We start from the raw sequence: 21699 nt of genomic DNA, 5'->3' as shown, positions 1-21699 counted from the left end.
AACATTAATCTCAACAACTGTAGGTTGCTGCATGCAGCTTGTGACGGTGGCCCCCAGGCTGCGTCCCGCCTTAGACTGCACCCAGTGAATCTCCGCTCTGATACCGCGGAGTGACCGGGTGTATGCTTCGCCTTGTATAGGGCACATTGGTTCAGTCTTGAAAGTAGAGAAGGGGAAGCGAGGGAATGTAAGGTGTGTTTTCAGCCCTGAACCCTGTTCAACTCCAGTCCTGCATGAAGTCTGTCCTCTTCCCCCCATCCGCATTTGTGATGAGAGCTTCTTTTTATTTTATACTTTAAGAAAATTACTCAACTTCCTAGTCACATATCACATTTCCCCATTAAGAGGCTTTACTGAAAAGGTTGTAATGGATTGATCTTTTTTTAAGTGACTTGTGCAATCCCTTCTAAATCCTGCATCTGTTGTACCCGAGTGAGTTAGAGAAACGCCACACTTTGAGACAAATTTAAGAGTCCTTTATTAGCTGGCGACCGAGAGATGGCTAACGCTCGAAATTCTCGGCTAGAGGAAGGGGGTGGGTAAGGAGTCCTTGAAACCTTGCAAATGATGGAGCCAAATGGAGTTCGTCCAGCTTTCTTAGCTAAGGGAGAGCTTATCATGTGGAAACAAGGCTAGGTGATTAAGGAAGAGTATAAAAACAAAGTAAAAAACAAGGTTAGGTATTACACATCTGAATTTTGTACACTGAATAATCAAAATCCAAAATATAAATTTAAAACATCCACATGAATGCAAGTAAGGAAAAACAACAGTTGGAGGTAGGGGGAAAGGAAGCAAACTTACCTGGATAAAATGAAGTTTCTTTCTTGTACACCATAATGAGAAAATGATTGGACATGGATTTGCACTAGTTTTGTGGGAACCGGCCTTAAAACAGGTTAAATGGCATGTGTGAAATATACTTTGATAGGGGAAGTTTGAAGGGATGGTCATTCAGATTTCAAAGCACCTGAAATTGAGGTGTAAGAGGTTTCTGTGCCTGATGAAGATGGCCATGGCTCACAAGTTTAGGCAAAATAGGAACCCTGAAGTATTAAGGGCAGGCACTCAGAAATGCACACTTCTTTTTAATTGGCCACTTCTCATGTAAGAAGGAAGTAGTATGTAGTATGCCCCAATGTGAATGGCCTCAGGAATTTACATAAGATGACTAGTAATTTTCCAAACAAAACTGGATTAAACAGTTTGTGGATAACAAAGTGTGATGAGAAGGCATACAGGCCAAGGTACAGTTCATCTGTCCCTTAATGGCAACATACTGTAACTGCCCAAGGGGTTCACCTTGCCTGCTCCCTAGACAGAGCCGATTCAAGACAAGGGAATTGCAATGGAGAAAGAGTAATTGATGCAGAGCTGGCTGTGCGGGAGACTAGTGTTTTATTATTACTCAAATCAGTCTCCCCTGAGCTTTTGGGGATCAGAGTTTTTGAGGATAATTTGGTGGGGGGGAACCCAGTGAACTAGAGTGCTGATTGGTCAGGGATGAAATCATAGTGAGTAGAAACTGTCTCTTGCGCTGAGTCAGTTCCTGGTTTGGGGGGTCACAAAATCAGATGAGCCCGTTTATTGATCTGGGTGGTGCCAGCTGATCCTCTGTGTGCTGGGTCTGAAAAATATCTCAAGCACTGATCTTAGGAGCAGTTTAAGGAGGGTCAGAATCTTGTAGCCTCCAGCTGCATGACTCCTAAACCATAGTTTCTAATATTGTGGCTAATGTTAGTTCTACAAAGGCAATCTAATCTCCAGGGAAGAAGAAGGTCTGCTTTGGGAAAGGGCTATTACCGTCTTTGTTTATAGACTACAAACTAAGTTTCCCCCAAAGTTAGTTCAACCTACACTCAGGAATGAATAAGGACAGCTTGGAGGTTAGAAGCAAGGAGGAGTCAGTTAAGTTATATTTCTTTCACTGTTTCAGCCATAATTTTGCAAAGGCAGTTTCAATGCTGCCCTGGATTGGCCCTCCTTTAAGTTTCTGTCTGCTTGGAAGGGAGACCGTATTGAGAAAATGGTTGGAAATGGATTTGCAGTTCACAGCCACCTGGGATAATCTGTCCCATCCTAGGCCTATACTTCATGGGAACACATGCAGACACCCATGTAGGGTCCAAAAAAAGGGATATAAAAGGAAGAGACAGAAAGCTTCACGCTGTGTGCGAGTTGCTACCAAGACATCTGGGGCTGCTTAGCCTGGAGGAATATTCCTAGGACCATGAAAAGTTGTAGCAGGACTACTAACTGACCATATGACACTTGGAGAAAGTAGAAAAACGCTGTTTCATCAAGGCCAAGGGTTCTTAGCAGGAAAAGTTTTGCCCCCCCTTGGGACAATTGGCAATGTCTGGAGACATGTATGAATGTCACAATTAGGGAAGGTACCAGTGTCATCTTGTGGGTAGAGGACAGATATACTACTAAATGTCATAGTGTAATGGTGGGGGGGACAGCCCCCCCCAACATTACAAAGGATTAACTATTTTAAAATGTCAGTAGTGCCATGGTTAAGAAATTCCACTCTTGGCAGATATAGCCCTGAAACAGGATTTCAGCCCCCTCTCACTCTCTTAGCTGGGTGTCCTTATGTAGGGCACAGAGTAAAACCACTACTCCCCTGTATAGGCTACAAGGAGGGAGTCAGTGAGGAAGTTATCCAGGTTTTGTGAGAGGAGGACCCTTCAGTGAAAAAGGCTGCCAAAGAAATTGCTCTGTGATGGAGACAATATACAAACACGTAATCATATTACAAATTGTGATAAGTGTTGAGGATGTATCAGTTCGGATCACCCAGGAAGCTGATGCCAAATTGGAATGAGGATTATTGGGAAATAGATCCTGTGAAAGACCAAGGGGGAGGAAGAAGAATTGGACCTGGGAAATCTTCAGATCTTGATACAGATCTGACATTTGTAAAAGGAAAGATTGATGAAAGTGGAATTGGGTAGGTGCAGTCTAAGATTGCATTGGAGATTTGACAAGGTCTTGGCTAACCCAATAGGAAGATTTGGGGTTGTCTATCAGAGAAGTCCTGCAGTGGGCAGACATGGCCAGGTCCTGGTATCCACCAGACTGGAGGCTGCCTGGGAAGAACATGGCCTTGGCACAAAGACTTTAACAAATCTCAAAGGCTTTGCAGCCAGAGGCTGTCAGCTAACTGCACTCCTCACAGCTCAGTGACCACTTTTTTTTTTTTTTAACAAAAGATCAGAATTGCATGTTTCCATGCCTGCCACAGAAGAATAATTAAAAGAGTGTAGCAGCAGGATTTTATTTTCAGGGCTTTCCAATTTTTTTTTTTTTTTTTTTGCAACCCACAGTAGGAAATATTGTACATTGTAACCTAATAAATATACAAAACTACAATTAACTAAAACAAAAAGCTTTAAAAGTGTTACTGAACATTACTTTGTGCAGTGCATGCTGTTATTTTCTGTTTCCTCTTTTTAAAAAAAGCTGCCTATGGTGTATGATTGTAATACAATATGAACATTTTCATGTTTCTGTATGGTCAGGACTTTTAATTAAAAAAAAACCTAAGGTAAAGTTCACTTAAAATAACCATTTTAAAGTGCACAATTCAATGACATTTAATGCATTCACAATATTCTGCAACCACCATCTATAAAACATTTTTTATCATCCTAAAAGGAAATCTCATACCCCTTAAGCAGTCACTCTCTCGTCGCCTCCCCACAGTCCTAGGCAAACACCAGTCTTCTTCCTGTCTCTATGAATTTACATATTTGGATATTTCATATAAATGGAATCATACAATATTACAATATGGACCTTTTATGTATAACTTCCTTAACAGTTTTTTTCTGAGGTTTATATACCTCAAAAATTGTACATTGTAGATCAGTGCTTGATTCCTTTTTATGGCTGACAGTATTCCACATTTTGTGTGTGTGTGTGTGTGTGTGTGTGTGTGTACCACGTTTTATTTATCTGTTACTCCATTGACATTTGGGTTATTTCCACCTAAATCTATAATACCCTAGTTTGAATTGATACCAACTTAGTTTCAATAGCATACAAAAACTCTGCTTCTAAACAGCTGAGACCTCTCCTGTATGTTTCTATCATTACCAATTACATCTATATACATCGTGTGTTCATTAAGATAGATTTGTAATTATTTTATGCACTTGGCTTTTAAATCATATTAAAAAAGGGGAACCACACACCAAAAATATAGCGATCCTGGCTTTTGTATTTACTGATGTAGTTATATTTATCTAACTTTTTGATTTCTTCTTAGAGCTTTTAGTTACTGTCTAGTTTTCTTTCGTTTAAGCCTGAAGAACTCCCTTTAGTATTTCTTATAGTATAGGTCTACTTGTGACAAACTCTTTCAGCTTTTATTTACATGCTAATGTCTTAATTTCTCCATCATTTTTGAAGGACACTTTGCTGAATATAGAATTCTTGGTAGATAGTCTTTTTCTTTCAGCACTTTGACTATGTTATCCCACTGCCTTCTTTCCTACATTGTTTCTGATGAGAAATCAGATGCTCTTATTGTAGAGAATCACTTGTATGTGACAAATCTCTCCTCTCACTGCTTTTAAGATTTTTTTTTTGTCTTTGTCTTTTGACAATTTGATTATAATGTATCTCAGTGTGGAACTGTTTATATTTATCCTTCTTGGAATTTGTTGAGATTCTTGGGTGCATAGGTTCCTGTCTTTTACCAAATCTGGGCAGTTTTTGGTTATTTCTTCAACATTTTTTTTGCAATGTTTTATTTTTCTTCTCCTTCTGGGACTCCTGTAATGTGTATGGTGGTACTCTTGATTATTCCCATAGATTTTTTAAGACTCCAATAATTATTCTTCGGTTTTTTCATTTTTTTTTAATTTTTGAGACAGAGTCTGTTTCTGTCACCCAGGCTGACAAGGAGAATTATGGTTCACTGCCTCATGAACGCCTGTGCTCAAGAGGTCTTTCCACCTCAGCCTCCCAAGTAGCTCAAACTACAGACACATACCACGATACCCAGCTAACATTTTTTAAAAAAAATTTTTGTAAAGACAGAGTCTTACTATGGTCTTGAACTCTCGGGCTCAAGCGATTCTCCTGTCTCAGCCTCCCATAGTGCTGAGATTACAGGTGTGAGCCACTATGCCTGGTCATTCTTTTTTCTTTATACTACTCGATCTGGATAATTTTGATTTTAGTCCACAGTTGTAAGTTCACTGTTTCTTTATTCTGCCTGCTCAAATCTGCTATTGTAACCCTGTAGTGAATTTTCATTTCAGTTACTGTATTTTTTAGCTTCACAGTTTCTACTTGGTTTCTTTTCATAATTTCTATCTTTGTTGATATTTTCTATTGTTAAGACATCATTCTTCTGGTTTCCTTTAACTCTTTGTCTGTGGTTTCCTTTACCTCTCTGAGCATATTTAAGACAGTTGATTTTAAATTTTTGTCTAATATGTTCAGGGTTTGTTCTTCCTTAGGGAGAGCATATATTAATTTCTTCTGTAAATAAACTGTACTTTCTACTTTCTTTGCATGCTTCATAACGTTTTTGCTGGAAACTGGACATTTGAATATTAAAATATGCTAACTCTGGACATCAGATTCTTCTCCCTTCTCAGGATTTGTTGTTGTTGTTGTTGCTTCCTGTGAAATACAGTTGTTTGCTTATTTAGTGTCTTTTCTATCTGATCTTTGTAAAGTCTGTATTATTTGTCATGTGTGGTCTCTGAAGTCTCTGTTCCTTTAGCTTGTGTTCAGCTGGTGCTTTGATAGATATTTTCCTGAACACCAGGAGCTACACTAGAATAAAATAATAAAAGAAACAAAAAAACCGTCTTCCAACCTTTGAAGATTGACTGTGTGTTACAGCATGCTTTGCGTACTTAGCGAGGTCATTTATAACCCTGCCTAAACCTTCACTCCCTACTTGTGCTGAGCCCAAAGATAAGCAAGAATTAAAAGTTTACAGTCTTTATAGATTGTTTTTGAATATGCATCCTGCCGTAGGCATGTGCATAGCTTCTAAATTCCTCAGCATATGGAGACACTTTTGAATAATTTCCCGAAGAAACTCTACCCAGCTTTTCCTTGCAGGCTTTCACTGCATCTATTATTTGCCTCAATTGTAATTCTTTGCCTTAGGTGGCAGCATGTTGTCCATTTGTCTTACAATGTTTTTGAAGAATGTCTTCTGTGTAGCTGTTTTTTTTTTCACGCTGAATAGGTTTCAAGTTATATAAAAGAAAGTCAGGTGCCTTGTATCATTCTTTCAAATAGTGCTCTGTGATGGTAAATGTTATGTGTCAATATGACTGTATCATGGATTGCCAGATGTTTGGTTAAACATTTTTTTCTTAGTTTGTCTGTGAGGGTGTTTCTGAATGAGATTAATTTTTGGATTGGACAGAGTAAAGCAGATTGCTCTTCTCAACATGGATGAGCCTCATCCAATCTGTTGAAGGCCTTAATAGAATAAAAGGCTGAGTAAGACAGAATTCTTTCTTTTGGCCAGAATATATTTGAGCTAGGACATTTAGTCTTCTGCCTTTGGACTCATTCTTGGACTAGAACTTACACCATGGCTCTCCTGTTTCTCAGACCTTCATACTGGGTGATATGGTTTGGCTGTGTCTCCATCAAAATCTAATCTGGAATTTTAGTTCCCATAATCCCCACGTGTCATGGGAGGGACCTGGTGGGAGGTAATTGAATCATGGGGGCAGTTGCCCCATGCTTGTTCTTGTGATAGTGAGTTCTCATGATAGCCAATAGTTTTATAAGGGGCTCTTCTCCTTTTTGCTCAGCACTTCTCCTTGCCACTGCCATGTGAAGAAGGATGTGTTTGCTTCCCATTCCACCAAGATTGTAAGTTTTCTGAGGTCTCTCCAGCCACGCTGACCTGTGAGTCAATTAAGCCCCTTTCTTTTATAAATTACCCAGTTTGGGGTATATCTTTATTGGCATTGTGAGAACAGACATTAATACACTTGGACTGGAACTGTATCATTGACTCTCCTGGGTCACTAGTTTAGTGATGCAGATCTTGGATTTCTTAGCCTTCCATACTTCAATGAGCCGATTCCTTAGAGTAAATCAATCTCTCTCTTTCTCTTTTTTTCTTCTCTCTCTCTCTCTCTCTCTCATTCCCTCTCTTTCCTGTTGGTTGTGTTTCTCTGAAGAATCCAGACTAATACACTGCCAAATAAGTTAGAACAGACAAACACACACAATTCTCTAAGCATAAGGTCTGTGCTCCCTCCACAACCAGGGACCAAGGTCCCACACTGGAACCTTGAAGACAGGGTACTGCCTTCAAGACTGCTGCCAAAGGTGCTGAGATGCTGAAGAAACCAAGCTGAAAAATCCAGTTCTTCAGAAAGAAACATTTAATAGGACTTATGAACAGAAGCAATGTGTTGGGTGGGCATGAGATGGTGGATCCCTCTACCTGCCCTCCAGAAAATATCCTTTGTAAAGCAAGCTTTTAGGGTAAAGATTTGTGTAGCTCATCATACTTCAGACTTTCTTGTGAAACGTGACCACTGGGGAGATTAGATAAGCATCTTTATTTATGCTACAGGGATTGTTTATTTATGAGAAGTTGTCTATGTTACAGGCATTCTTAAAGACCTTGCTGCAGAAGTCATCATGGTCATCATGGCAGTTTCACTTCAAGGTGGCATCACTTTCGTCATGCAACAGGCTGTTTTCCCATGGGGTGGGAGGTCAATAAGGGCAATCAAAAATGCTGCAAAGCTTTTGTACAAGAACATTTCCTCTTTTTACTTTTTTAATTGACAAATAGTTATTATACATGTTCATGGGGTACACAGTGTTGTTTTTATACATATAATGCGTAGTGATCAGATCTGGTTAATTAGCATATCCATGATCTCAAACATTTATCTTTTTCTGGTGTTGGAAACATTCAGTGTCTTTCTTTTTGCTGTTTGAAATTATATTTCTTTTTTTTTTTTTTTTTTTTTTGAGACAGGGTCTCTGTCACCCAGGCTAGAGTGCAGTAGCACAATCTTGGCTCACTGCAGTCTCTGCCTCCCAGGTTCAAAGGATCCTTCCAGCTCAGCCTCAGGAGTAGCTGGGACTTCAGGCACATACCATCATGCCCAGGTAAATTTCGTATTTTTTGGTAGTGGTGGGATTTCACCATGTTTCCTAGGCTGGTCTCAAATTTCTAGGCTCAAGCGATCCACCCTTCTCGGCCTCCCAAAGTTCTGGGATTACAAGTGTGAGCCACCATATGTGGCCTGAAATTATATTCTTATTAACTATAGTCATCCTACAGTGATGCAGAACACTAGAATTTATTCTTCTCATCTAGCTGTAATTTTATAACCTTTAACGAATCTCTCCTCACCCCTCCCTTCTCCCTATCATTCCCAGCCTCTAGTATCCTGTATTCCACTTTTTACTTCTATGAGATCAAATTTTTTAGCTTCCATATATAAGCGAGAACATGTGGTGTTTAATGTTTTGTTTCTGGCTTATTTTATTGAACATAATGTCTTCCAGCTCCGTCTGTGTTATTGCAAATGACAAGATTTCATTCATTTTTTATAGTTTAATAGTATTCCATTTGTATATACCATATTTTCTTTATCCATTCATTTGTTGTTGAACCCCTAGGTGGATTCTAAATCTTGGCCATTGTGAATAGTGCTGTAATAAACTTGCAAGTACAGTTGTCTCTTAGATATACTAATTCCCTTTCCTTTGGATAAATGCCCAGTAGTGGGACTGCTGGATCATATGGTTCTTCTGTTTGTAGTTGTTTTAGAAACCTCTGTAACATTTTCAATAGTGGCTCTACTAGTTTACATTTCCACCAACAGTTAGAGTTTCCTTTCCTCCACATCTGTGTCAGAATCTGTTATTTTTTTGTCTTTTTGATGGTAGCCATTCTAACTGGGGTGAAATAAAACCTCATTGTGCTTTTTATTTGCATTTCCCTGATGATTAACGATGTTGGGCATTTTGTCACGTGTTTTTTGGCGTGCTCTCTCTCTCTTTCTCTCTGTCTCTCTCTCGCTCTTGCTCTGTTGCCCAGGCTGGAGTTCAGTTGCACGATCTCAGCACACTACAGCCTCCACCTCCCAGGTTCAAACAATTCTCCTGCCTCAGCCTCCCAAGTAGCTGGGACTGCAGGTGCGTGTCACTACGCCTGGCTAATTTTTGTATTTTTTCCTAGAAAAGACCGGGTTTCACCATGTTGGCCAGGCTGGTTTTGAACTCCTGGCCTCAAGTGATCTGCCTGCCTTGGCCTCCCAAAGTGCTGGATTACAGGTGTGAGACACTGTGCCCAGCCTGCCATTTTTATGTATCTTTTTTTTTTTTTTTTTTTTTTTTTTGAGACGGAGTCTCGCTTTGTCGCCCAGGCTGGAGTGCAGTGGCTGGATCTCAGCTCACTGCAAGCTCCGCCTCCCGGGTTTACGCCATTCTCCTGCCTCAGCCTCCCGAGTAGCTGGGACTACAGGCGCCCGCCACCTCGCCCAGCTAGTTTTTTGTATTTTTTTAGTAGGGACGGGGTTTCACCGTGTTCGCCAGGATGGTCTCGATCTCCTGACCTCGTGATCCGCCCGTCTTAGCCTCCCAAAGTGCTGGGATTACAGGCTTGAGCCACCGCACCTGGCCTACTATGTATCTTTTAAGAAATGTCTGTTCAGATCGTTTACTCATTTAAAAATCAGATTGTATTTTTGTGCTCTTGAGGTGTTTGAGTTTCTTGTATATTCTGGGTATTAATCACTTGTCACATGAGTCATTTGCAAATATTTTCTCTCATTTTCTGGTTTGTCTTTTCATTCTGTTGATTGCTTTTTAGTTATATATAATCTCATTTATTTATTTTTGCTTTTATTGCCTTTACTTTTGAGGGCTTATAAAATATTTTCCCAGACTAATGTTCTGAAGCAGTTCACCTACGTTTTCTTCTAGTAGTTTTATATTTTCAGGTCTTCCATTTATGTATTTTATCCATTTTGAGTAGATTTTTGTATAGGGTGAGAGATGAAGTCTAATTTTGTTCTTCTGCATACAGAGATGCAGTTTTCCCAAGACCATTTATTGAAGAGACTGTCTTTCTCCCAATGAGTTTTCTTGGCATCTATGTCAAAGTTTAGTTGACTGTAGATTGTAGATATGTGAATTAATTTCTGGGTTCTCTATTTTGTTCCATTGGTCTGTGTGTCTGTTTTTATGCCAGTACTATGCTGTTTTGGTTACTACAGCTTTGTAGTATATTTTACAGTCAGGTAGTGTGAAATCTCCAACTTTGTGCTCAGGATGGCTTTGTTTTTTGTGGTTCTATACAAATTTTAGGATTTTTTTTTTTTTTTCTATTTCTATGAAGAATGTCATTGACATTTTGATGAAATCTGCAGATGGTTTTAGATAGTAAGTTGCTCTTTTTTTTTTTTTTTTGAGACAGAGCCTCACTCTGTCACCCAGGCTGGAGTGCAGTGGCACAATCATGAATCACTGCAGCCTTGACCTCGCAGTATAAGTTAACTCCCCTACCTCAGCTTCCTAAGTAGCTGGGACTATAGGCATGTGCCACAATGCCTGGCTAGTCTTTGTATTTTATTTTGGTAGGGATAGAGTTTTGCTGCATTGTCCAGGCTGGTCTGGAACTTCCAGACTCAAGTGGTCTGCCCACTTTCTTGGTTCAGCATTTTCTTGGTTGCTGTAGACTTTTGGCTATTCTCCAGAGCCATCTTGACTCACTACAACCTCTGCCTCCTGGGTTCAAGTGATTCTTGTGCCTCAGCCACCCAAGTAGCTCGCACTACAGGTGTGCACCACCAGGCCAAGCTAATTTTTGTATTTTTAGTAGAGACGGGGTTTTGCCATGTTGCCCAGGCTGGTCTCAGACTTCTGGCCTGAAGTCATCCCCCGCTTTGGCCTTACAAAGTACTGGAATGGCAGGCATGAACCACCGCGCCCAGCCCTAATTGTTTTTTCTTTCTTTTTTTTTTTTTTATCTCTAATATTGTCATTTCAAGAAAGTTGTGTAAGCAAAATCATTATACATGTAACCTTTTGAGATTGGTGCTTTTTTCCCCCACTTAGTATAATGCCTTTGCATCCATCATTATACATGTAACCTTTTGAGATTGGCGCTTTTTTCCCCCACTTCGTATAATGCCCTTGCATCCAAGTTGTGTATATCAATAGTTTTGATAGTTTCCTTTTATTTACAGATGTACCCACAATTTGTTTAACCATTCATCTACAGATGGACATTTTGATTATTTCCAGTTTTTTTACTATTACAAATACAACTGTAATGAAAAATCATATGTAAGATTTTACGTGGACTTAAGTTTTGTTTCTCTGGGATAAATGCCCAGGATGGCAATTTCTGGGTAACATGAGAAGTATTTAGTGTTTTAAAAAAACTGTTAAATTATTTTCCAGAGTGTATACCATTTTACATTCCCACCAGCAGCAGTATGTGAGGGATCCAGGTTGTTCACATTCTCACGAACATTTGAGTTTTAGAATGATCACTTTGATAGTGTGTGGAGAATTGATTAGAAGTGGATGGCATTCTAGATGATAATTCTGTCTCAGAAATTTTTGTAGTTTTCATGGTGAGACATGTAGAGGACCTAACCCAAAGCTCTGAAAGTAAGGATGGGCAGATTGGAGAGAAGTTAAGGGAATGTAGTTGACAGAATTAAATGATCAATTTGATGTAGGACTTGGAAGAGGGAAATTTTTAAAGAAAACTTTCTTGTTTCTGATTTGGACATTCTGGTGGATAATGGTACCATTTAGAGAAGTAGGTAATACTGGAAAAAGGGTTTGTTTGGGGTTAAGAAGATATGTTTAGTTTTAGGCTTGGTCATTTTGAATTTACTTTGTAATCCAAGAGGGACTGGCCAGTAGGCAGAATGCTACATAGGTCTGAAAATAGCATAGTCATTAAAGGAATGGATTTTAGAGTCAGCCCTGATTCCAGATCTGAGTTCTTTCTCTTACTCTCTGTATATCTATTGGCAAGTTAGTTTACTTCCATTTCCTCATTAATGAGATGGAATGGTTGTGAGGCTTAAATAAGGTAACATGTATAAAACACTTAGCACCTTAGGTACATAGTATATAGTAGTTGTTGTTATTATTGTTACAGATTTGCAATTTGGAAACATTTTGTCTCTAATGTCAAATGCTGCCCAAAAGGCAAATGTAATAAAGGTTAAAGTATACTCTTTTTTTTTTTTTTTTTGGGCTTGGCGATCATGGGGACTTGGGGACAACAGGTTTGTAGGGCAGAAGCTTGGTTATGGTATCAGAGTATAATCAAGAGGTGAGTGCCTGGAGACAAACACAAAGATATTTGTTCCCCAAGAAATACATAAAAGGAAGGAGAGAGAAAGAGCTTAGACCAGCTAGGACTAAGGAAATATTTGTCTGCGGAGTTGGAAAGACTTGCCTTTGACTTAGCTGAGATTTTTTTTTTTTCTTTGAGCAAAGATTAATGAATTGTTAGCTTTTGTTTTAAGACAGAGTCTCTCTCTGTTGCCCAGACTGGAGTGCAGTGGCACGGTCTCAGCTCACTGCAACCTCCGCCTCCTGGGTTCAAGTGATTCTTCTGCTTTAGCCTCCTGCGTAGCTGGGATTATAGGTGCCTGCCACCACACTGGGCTAATTTTTTGTATTTTTAGTAGAGATGGGGTTTCACCATGTTGGCCAGACTTGTCTCAAACACCTGACCTAGTGATCCGTCTGCCTCAGTCTCCCAAAGTGCTGGGATTATGGGTGTGAGCCACCATGCCCTGCCAGCCTTTTACAAATGGAGGGACATTTCTTTTAGAATGAATAGCTGGGAGGAACTATTGGTAGAGATGCACATGAGTTTTTGCTTGTTTGTTTGTTTGTTTGAGGTGGAGTCTCACTCTGTCATCAGCGCTGGAGTGCAGTGGCGTGATCTCGGCTCACTGCAATCTGCACCTCCCGGGTTCAAGCGATTCTCCTGCATCAGTCTCCTGAGTAGGTGGGATTACAGGCGCCCGCCACTGTGCCTGGCTGATTTTTTGTATTTTTAGTACAGACAGGGTTTCATCATTTTGGCCAAGCTGTTCTCGAACGCCTGACCTCGTGATTCGCCCTCCTTGGCCTCCCAAAGTGCTGGGATTACAGGCTTGAGCCACTGCGCCTGGCATACACATGAGTTTTTTAGGTAGGAAATAGTCTTCATGTTAAACTCTTCTCCATGGCCTATATGTTTGTCACTGATGTAAGGAAGAGAGATCATTGGCTAAAATCAAGTTAGCAGGTATTGAAGTATTTAATCCTCACAATGATTGCTTGGTGAAAAGAGTAGTTCAATTTTGGAGCACCTGTTGTTAGAAAATGGGAGAGAACTATCTTGAGAGAAACAGAAAGATTGCTATAGTATGTTGAGAATCGAGCTAAAGTTGGGGTTGGGATTTGTAGTTGCACCAGTTTACAGGATTGACTATTTTTATTTCTAATAAATTTTGTAAGGGAAAATATTAATCCAGGCCTAGAGTTATTTTGGAATGGATATAGCAGAATGAAAAAATACAGAGGAGTTATAAAGATATAGTTACGTGAGTAGTTCAAACGATAGACTATATTTTTTTAATTTTTGGATGAATGGTAATAAAAATAAAGGCAAGGGAAGGCTATTAGGAATATTATTATAGAAGGATCAAGAGACAAGGGGTCTTGAGGAGCTTGAAGACAGTAAGAATTAAGCAAATAGAACTGGAAGGTTTGGAGGTAGCCATGTGACATATTAGAGTATAAATGATTCAGAGATATGGCCCATATCTAGGCAACTTGAAAGTTGATGAAATAGTTATTGATAGTTCAATTGCATGTAGGCTGAGGTTGGGGTGATATGGGAGGCCTGGTGGTATCAATAGTAACTATGTCTGTAATGCCTATTATAACTAGTATTTCGGTTACAACTAAAAGTGAAGTGGGCTGGGGAGGTGGGGGCATCAATGATTTATAGGACATGACTTTATAAAGTTTGTTCTGTTTTCCCATATAAGTTCATACTAATAGGTACAAAAGGCATACTGAAGCTAGCTTGAATTCAAAGAAATGGAATTCTTTTATTAAAGAGTCTCAAATTATTAGGAAATACATAGGAGATGGCTTGATTTTCCCATTTCCTGCTTTTGAGTGTGGTATGTCAAATCTCTCTCTCTCTAAGTAGTGGCTGCTTTGAAAATATATTGACCTACTCTGCCCCTGCAGATTCCTGCCTCTCAAAGAAATCTCAATATTATATCCCCCTCCCAATCTTGGGGGAAATGCCGTAAGTCTCACTCTACCTCTGCTGCTTCCATCTCCTCTCCATGCTGAGATGACGACTAGGACATATAATTTTGGGGAAGAAGGAATGAGATGCCAGCACTGATGTGGTTTTCTTCTTGCTAACTCATCTAGCTCCACAGTGAGTGACTGAAGTGAACTGCAGTGTTTGCGGGGGTATTTATTAAAGGCCAAGAGCGCAGAATGCCCAGGTCTAATCTAATATTTGACCTGAGGATATCTGGACCTCTTCAACAACCACCTGGGGTGAGGCCTGAGGTCATGCCTGGTGATACATAAACCTGCTAGTGTTTTTGTTCTTGTTTCTGATTGTTATGCCAATTGACCTAACTTCAGGATCACCTTTCATACTTTGTGGTTTAATTTTTATTTATTTTTATTTTTGAGATAGAGTCTCACTCTTGTCCAGGCTGGAGTGCAGTGGCACTATCTTGGCTCATTAGAACGTTTGCCTCCTGGGTTCAAGCGATTCTCCTGCCTGAGCCTCCTGAGTAGCTGGGATTACAGGTGCCCTCCACCACACCTGGCTAATTTTTTTATTTTTATTTTTTGTATTTAGTAGAGACGGGGTTTCACCATGTTGGCCAGGCTGGTCTCAAACTCCTCACCTCCAGTGATCCGCCTGCCTCGGCCTCCCAAAGTGCTGGGGTTACAGGTGTGAGCCACCGCACCAGGTCAACCTTGTGGTTTATATTGAAGTTGTCTGCTTATGTGACACCTGCTATCCCACAGGCTTAATGTCCAATTTAAACAGGCTCCTGCTTGACTCTAGTAGGGCTCATCACCTGCCATATTCCCAGCTCCTAGAGCATACTGTATAGTCTGTATAATTTGTTTTAGAATATTCCAAATGTCTCTTTTCAGTCATTTATTGGGGTTTTGTTTTGTTTTTGCCAGTGAATAGCCCTTCCTTGCTAACAAACAAAAACTATTAAGCGATGGCTTTGCTGCACTGAGGTAGGTTCTGACTAGGGCTCTCATGCATCACAAGCTCTGATGCCATCTTGTGGTCGAATGGGTATCTACACAGGGAGCCTTTATTCTGGTCTTGGCAGTTGCCTACTACCATGCTAAAATCAAGGGCAGATTTGCTCTGTTTTTGTTCGTTTGCTTGTTTGTTTGTTTACATTTTTCTTTTGCTGTGGATTTGGATTTGCTTTCCCTCATTGAGGGAGGGGAAAACTCATAGTTCATTGCCCTCTACACTGACCAGTTGGTTGAAGGGAAGCTCTTTCCTTGCACCTCAGGGACAGTTTCACCCACATTTCCCACAGCTATTTCCAGCTCAACTTGTTCAGAATAGAACTCTTTATCATTGTTCCCGCCTCACCTCCTTCCTTCCCCCAGTGAATCTTATTCTTAAATTCTGTCATCTTCTACACTTTATCACAGTGAAAGGCTGTTTATCCATTATTAAGTAAGAGGCTCAAGAGCCAGTCGGGACTGTTTCCCCCCATTCCCTCATTCACCTATTCTGCCTCCCAGTAGCTGCTAATTTTTTGTCCATTTCCTCCATTCCATCACCACAGTCTGAATCATGGCCTTCAATATTTCTCATTGAAACCATTGCAGTTGTTTGTCTTTGTCACGTCTTCATGTCTTCCATCTTCTAGCCTTGCCTACATTTTCCTTCATTTTTATTCCAGCATTGATAGAAATTCAAACTTCAAATCCTTCAGTGCTTCTGCAGAGCCTATAGTGTAAACTCCAAGATCCTTGATGTGAGTTACAAGATACTCTTTGAGTTGGCATTTGTCTCTTTCTGGGCCTACTCTTCATTCACTCCCCACCCTACATGTAACACCTAGTAGCACTTAGTTCCTGGAACACAATTAACTCCTTCATGCTTATGGGCATTTGTTCATGCTTTTCCCTTTTGATTAGAAATAAACCTCTGTAGGTCTTTCTCTTGGGCTTGTTCAGGTAGTCCAGTAGAAGCATCCTGCAAAATTGCCAGAGGGTATGTGACTGTGTGGGTCTATAAGAAACAGATGGATCTGGCCGGGCACAGTGGTTCATGCCTGTAATCCCAGCACTTTGGGAGACCGAGGCGGGCAGATCACCTGAGATCAGGAATTCAAGATCAGTCTGGGCAACACGGTGAAACCCCGTCTCTACTAACAATACAAAATTAGCCAGGCGTGGTGGCACATGCTTGTAATCCCAGCTACTTGGGAGGCTGAGGCAGGAGAATCGCTTGAACCTGGGAGGCATAGGATGCGGTGAGCTGAGATCATGCCATTGCACTCCAGCCTGGGCAACAAGAGTAAATCTCTGTCTCACCAAAAAAAAAAAAAGAAAGAAACAGATGGATCACTTAAAGGGGAAACTGCGAAGAGCAATGAAAGGATTCCTTGAAGAGAGTTTAGTGAGGGAAACATTACAAACCTTCACAAATAGGAACAATCAAGAGATGGTAAACGCTACAGGACTAAAAACAGCAGAAAGCCATTACCTCTCCTAGGCCTAACCGTATACTGGAACCTGGAGTAATCTGTAGTGGTGTGTGAGAGGGCGTCCAACAGTTGCTGTATCTGAAAGGAGAGAACTGCAGTCACTGCCAAAAATTGCAGGGGAAGGTGAGAAAGAGAATAAAAGCTAAACTCATCTCTCCTTTTACCCTGTGATCTTATGCTGGTGGCTCTTATTGGCTGAGTCCAAATGCAAGCCAGAGACTAAGGGAACCTGGTTGATAAAGTCCACAAAAGTCAGTTTCTCAGAGCCAGGGAGAGAATGGCAGAGAAAGGACCAGGAGAGGCAAACAGAGCATAAAACTGGTGTTCTGTGAGACAAACTAGGGAAGAGGGTTAGGTTGTCACCTTTTAGTATAAGGACTTTCAATTAATCACCTGTTCTCAGATAATAACTAATCCCTCAGCTGCAAAAGGTGTCCCCAAATTTTGGGCTAAGGAAAGAGGACTGAGAAATGATTTTTTAAAAAAAATAGACTTTCAACTATTTCTTCTGTTTTAAGCTCAACTCTACACTTTGCCTTCAGATGTATCTGGAGCCTCCAATTCCTGAAACTTTCTGGGATTTAAAAAAAAAAAAAAATCAGCTTATTTATTAGCTTCCTTGCTCCTAAAAGTGAGGTCTGTGATATTTCTTTTCTATTAGGTCAGTTTTCATGAAAATATTTCATTAGAGACACATTTACTATCGTGGTCAGGAAACAAATATATGCTCTGCTTTAGAGGGAGACTCAACTTTTTATCTTCTGAGATTGCCATACAAACATCCTTGAAAAGATAGTCTGGAACAAAAGCTGTCAGTGCCTCTTCATGAGACATACAGAAACACAAGAGACCATTGGAGAATTGTCTCCCAACATTATGGAGGAGAGACACAGTCAACTCATGGATTGGCCCTTTTTAAAAAGAAGAATAGCATTCTAAATTTCTGGTTGGTGGAGATACCATATCCCTGACTTCGGAAACAGATAGCAGTGAAGTATGCATTATTTTCTAACTCCTTGTCAGGCAATCTCTGTTTCATGAAGCAGAGTGTAAGTGCTTTTCACAGAAAATTCCGTCTTTCTTATACTAAGTATTGTTTTTCCCAGATCCAGCATTGAAATATCTGTTATGTTAGTCTTAGGTTTTGGTCTTGATATGAGTTTTCAGCTTTTTTAGTGGCTTCAAGGGTGTTTAATGCAATGTTGGGAAAAGGTACAGAGAAAGAATGTGTAAAGGTTAGCAAAATCCTTTCTTTTTCTGTGGACAAAATTTACCTTGGATTAACTTTCTAATTATATTTCCCTAGAAACCTGTAAATGGCAGAATGTCAACTATGTAACTAGCAATGTTGTTTATAGTAAAAATAACCCTGATTGATAAATTTACCTTGACTAATTGTGAAGAACTACAAATTCCTGTGTAAAGCCAAAACTTTGGACTTTCCTGAATAACTCGATGTCATTTGTGGGGACCAGGAAGTTATGCTCATGAATGTTGTTTCTTATCTGGGGCATGGAGCATCTTATCCAAGATGATGATTGCTCATGTCCATAGGATCTCATTCTCTTCCACTCGAGCTATTATATGGGAGTGGTCAATGAAGACAAGCCTCTGGACTTGTGGATAGCTTTGAGAACCTATATAGTGATACCTATTTACCTATTCTAGTCTTGTGATTCCAAATGTCTAGATAGACTCAGGGATGAGCAACAGGAGCAATGCTGAACATTAAAAAAAAATTTTTTTAAAGCAGTTTTAGGTTCACAGCAAAATTGAGAGGAAAGTACAGAGATTACCCATATGCCTCCTGTCCCCACACATGCATAGTCTCTCCCATTATCAGCATCCCCCACCGGGGGGGTGCTGATAGGCTAAAGTCTGCAGGCGGTGACATGCTGAAGTCGGCTGTTAGAGTACATGGTCCAAGCTATTTGGAGGTGTCGAAGTATCCCCACATTATGGCGGCTTCTTCTTCTTCTTCTTTTTTTTTTAAATCCCAAGTTTCTTATACTTCTGTATCCATTCCATGGGGCATAGGTGGCTCCTGTGCATTTTCAAAAGGACTGGCCATAGGGAAGAGGTATGTTCCAGGGGTCTTGTTCCAGGCTTATTTATCCATAGCCACCTGAAGTTGCTATTGCATCATTTTTTTTTTTTTTTTGGTGCCATTTTGGAAGTAGTCATGTGCAGGACTTTTTTGGGGGCATATGAATAGAAATGTATCTCAGCATATTGTTTTTTGAATTCTGTGTATTTTCTTTTATGAATATAAAAACATTCTAAGCATGGGTCCATTTTTTTTTTTTTTTTTTTTTGAGACAGAGTCTTGCTCTGTCGCCTAGGCTGGAGTGCAGTAGCGCGATCTCGGCTCACTGCAAGCTCCGTTTCCCGGGTTCGTGCCATTCTCCTGCCTCAGCCTCCCGAGTAGCTGGGGCTACAAGTGCCCACCACCATGCCTGGCTAATATTTTTTGTGTTTTTAGTAGAGACGGGGTTTCACCATGTTAGCCAGGATGGTCTCCATCTCCTGACCTTGTGATCCGCCCACCTCGGCCTCCCAAAGTGCTGGGATTACAGGCGTGAGCCACCGTGCCTGGCCAGGATCCATATGTTTTTATCAGACCTCCAAAGGTGGTCCATGGCACGCACACACAAAATGTGAGAATTCTTGCTTTCAGCCTTCTTCTAATATATTTAGTCTCAATATTCTTGAGTTTCCCATACCTACCTGGATGTTTCTAAACTCACTTAAGGTTTGAGCAGAAGTACAGGGGCATAGGGAGAGAGAGATATGAGAATCCAAGTAACTGACTTCTTGGCTGTAGCTTTTTCTTCTTTTATTTCTTTTATAACACTTTAACCTGGAAGGGGTAGACTTTCTGCTTCTGTGTTAGCAATTCTCAACCCACTTGGTTTCATGACTCCTTTATACTTGTAGAAATTTTCGAGGACCCTAAATAAATTTGATTTGTTTGGGTTATAGTTATCAATATTTGCCATATAAGAAATTAAAGCAGAAATTTTAATAATATTCATTATAGTACATACCATATCTTATGAAATATATTTTTCAAAATAAAACACCATTGATGAAAAAAATGGCATTATTTTATGTTTTTGCAATTCCCTTTAATGTCTGGCTAAGTAGAAGATAGCTTAAATAGTAACTCATATTTGCTTCTGTATTCAGTTAGTTGGAATTTCATATATAATGTAGCCCCTGGAAAACTCCACTCTCTACTTATGACAGTGTGAGAATGAAATAAGCACAAAATGTTTTAGCACATTATGGAAATAGTTTTGACCTCACAGATCTCCTGAAAAGGTCTTGAGGATCCTCAGGGGGTCTCTAGGCCACACTTTGAGAACCGCTATTTTGTGCCTTATATAGCAAGCCTCAGGGCCTACCCATCTTAGTCAAAAGGAGTGCATCCTGCATGCCCTCTCTGCCCTATGGTCTAAGCCCTTTAGACTTTTTCCTGACATGTTCTTGGAAGTAAATCAATTTAGAAAATACTAAGCCTAGCTTTCAAGACTTGCTTTAAGATCCTATTTTGACTCCCAGAAGGTGAATATGAACTTTTCCTTTCATTTGTGTAAGTGCTATAATAAATGTTCTCAAGGCACATGGATATCCCTGACAGAATATGGGGTGATTTATCACAAAGAAATGCAAAAAGTGGAAAGTGGAAAAATGAAAGTTCCTGTTATTTTGTTATAGTAAAGCAATCTAGCTTGTTTTGCTTGCTTTGTTTCAAATTTGCTTTTCTGGGCTCACCTGGAATTCTTACTCCTTTTTAATTTTTAAAATTAAGTTACTAATTAATTATTTTTTATTTTATTATTTATTTATTTATTTTGAGATGGAGTCTTGCTCTGTTGCCCAGGCTGGAGTACAGTGGTAGGATCTCAGCTCACTGCAACCTCTGCCTCCTGGGTTTAAGCAATTCTCCTGCCTCAGCCTCCCAAGTAGCTAGGATTACAGGTGCATGCCACCATGCCCAGCTAATTTTCGTATTTTCACCAGAGAGAGGGTTTCACCATGTTGGCCAGGCTGGTCTCCAACTCCTGACCTCAGGTGATCCACCTGCCTTGGCCTCCTAGAGTGCTGGGATTATAGGTGTGAGCCACCGTGCCAGACCCCTTTTTAAATTTTAAAATAATTTCAAGCTTATAGAAAAGTTGTAAGTACAGTACAAGATGCTCAAAAAAAGCCTATTTGAATGGGTCATTCCTTAAATACTGTACTGTGTATTTCCTACAAATTAGAACATTCTCCTATTACTGCAAAATAACCATGAAAATCAGGAAATTTACATCGATGCATTATACTGCCTCCAGTCTCCGGATCCGAATCAAATTTTGCCAATTGTCTCAATAATACCATGTATAACAAAAAATCTGGTTCACAATCCTGTGGTGTATGGAGCTGTCATATCTCTTTTTTAGTTTTTTCTTGACTTTCATGGCCTTGACACTTTTTAAAAAAAAGTATGAAACACTTCACAAATTTGTGTGTCGTCCGTGTTCAGGGGCCATGCTAACCTTCTCTGTATTGTTCCAGTTTTAGTATATGTGCTGCCAAGGTGAGTGCCCTTGTCATTCTTGAAGATTTATAGGCCAGTTATTAAGTACTATATCCCTCAGTTTGGATTTGTTTCCTCATGATTAGATTCAAGCTATGCAATTTTGGCATAAATATCACAGAAGTAATTCTGTGTTTTCTCATTATATCCTATCAGTTGTCACATGATATTTCTATATTCCCTTACTGATGCTTACTTTGATCACTTGATTAAGGTGATAGCCACTAGGATTCAACAATGTAATGTTATTCTTTTCCTCTTTGTAATAAGTAAGTATTTTGTGGGGAGATAGTTTGAAACTATGTAATATCCCATTGTTCATCAAACTGG

At 39.9% G+C, this 21699-nt stretch overlaps 1 protein-coding gene and 1 non-coding gene across 8 annotated transcripts in view; one reads left to right on the top strand and one right to left on the bottom strand.

The window, feature by feature from the left end:
• Positions 1–21699, top strand: part of LOC105481888 (zinc finger matrin-type protein 1-like) — a 414279-nt gene that overhangs the window by 789 nt on the left and 391791 nt on the right. For 6 of the 7 annotated variants that reach the window (XM_071100232.1, XM_071100236.1, XM_071100235.1 and 3 more), the window contains exons 2-4: positions 6804–6864; positions 7616–7675; positions 7994–8127. In XM_071100232.1, the coding sequence (XP_070956333.1) occupies positions 6804–6864; positions 7616–7675; positions 7994–8127 (255 nt within the window). The remainder of the gene's footprint in view (positions 1–6803; positions 6865–7615; positions 7676–7993; positions 8128–21699) is intronic. The other variant, XR_011625911.1, reaches the window with a different exon arrangement.
• Positions 21271–21377, bottom strand: LOC112426694 (U6 spliceosomal RNA). The gene has a single exon (XR_003018076.1). It is a non-coding gene; the product is annotated as a U6 spliceosomal RNA (small nuclear RNA).

This window comes from Macaca nemestrina, chromosome 7, assembly GCF_043159975.1.
Source record: "Macaca nemestrina isolate mMacNem1 chromosome 7, mMacNem.hap1, whole genome shotgun sequence".
In the NCBI taxonomy this organism is placed as follows: Eukaryota; Metazoa; Chordata; class Mammalia; order Primates; family Cercopithecidae; genus Macaca; species Macaca nemestrina.
Note: the sequence above shows the minus strand (reverse complement) of the source record. Positions and strands in the feature narration are given on the sequence as shown.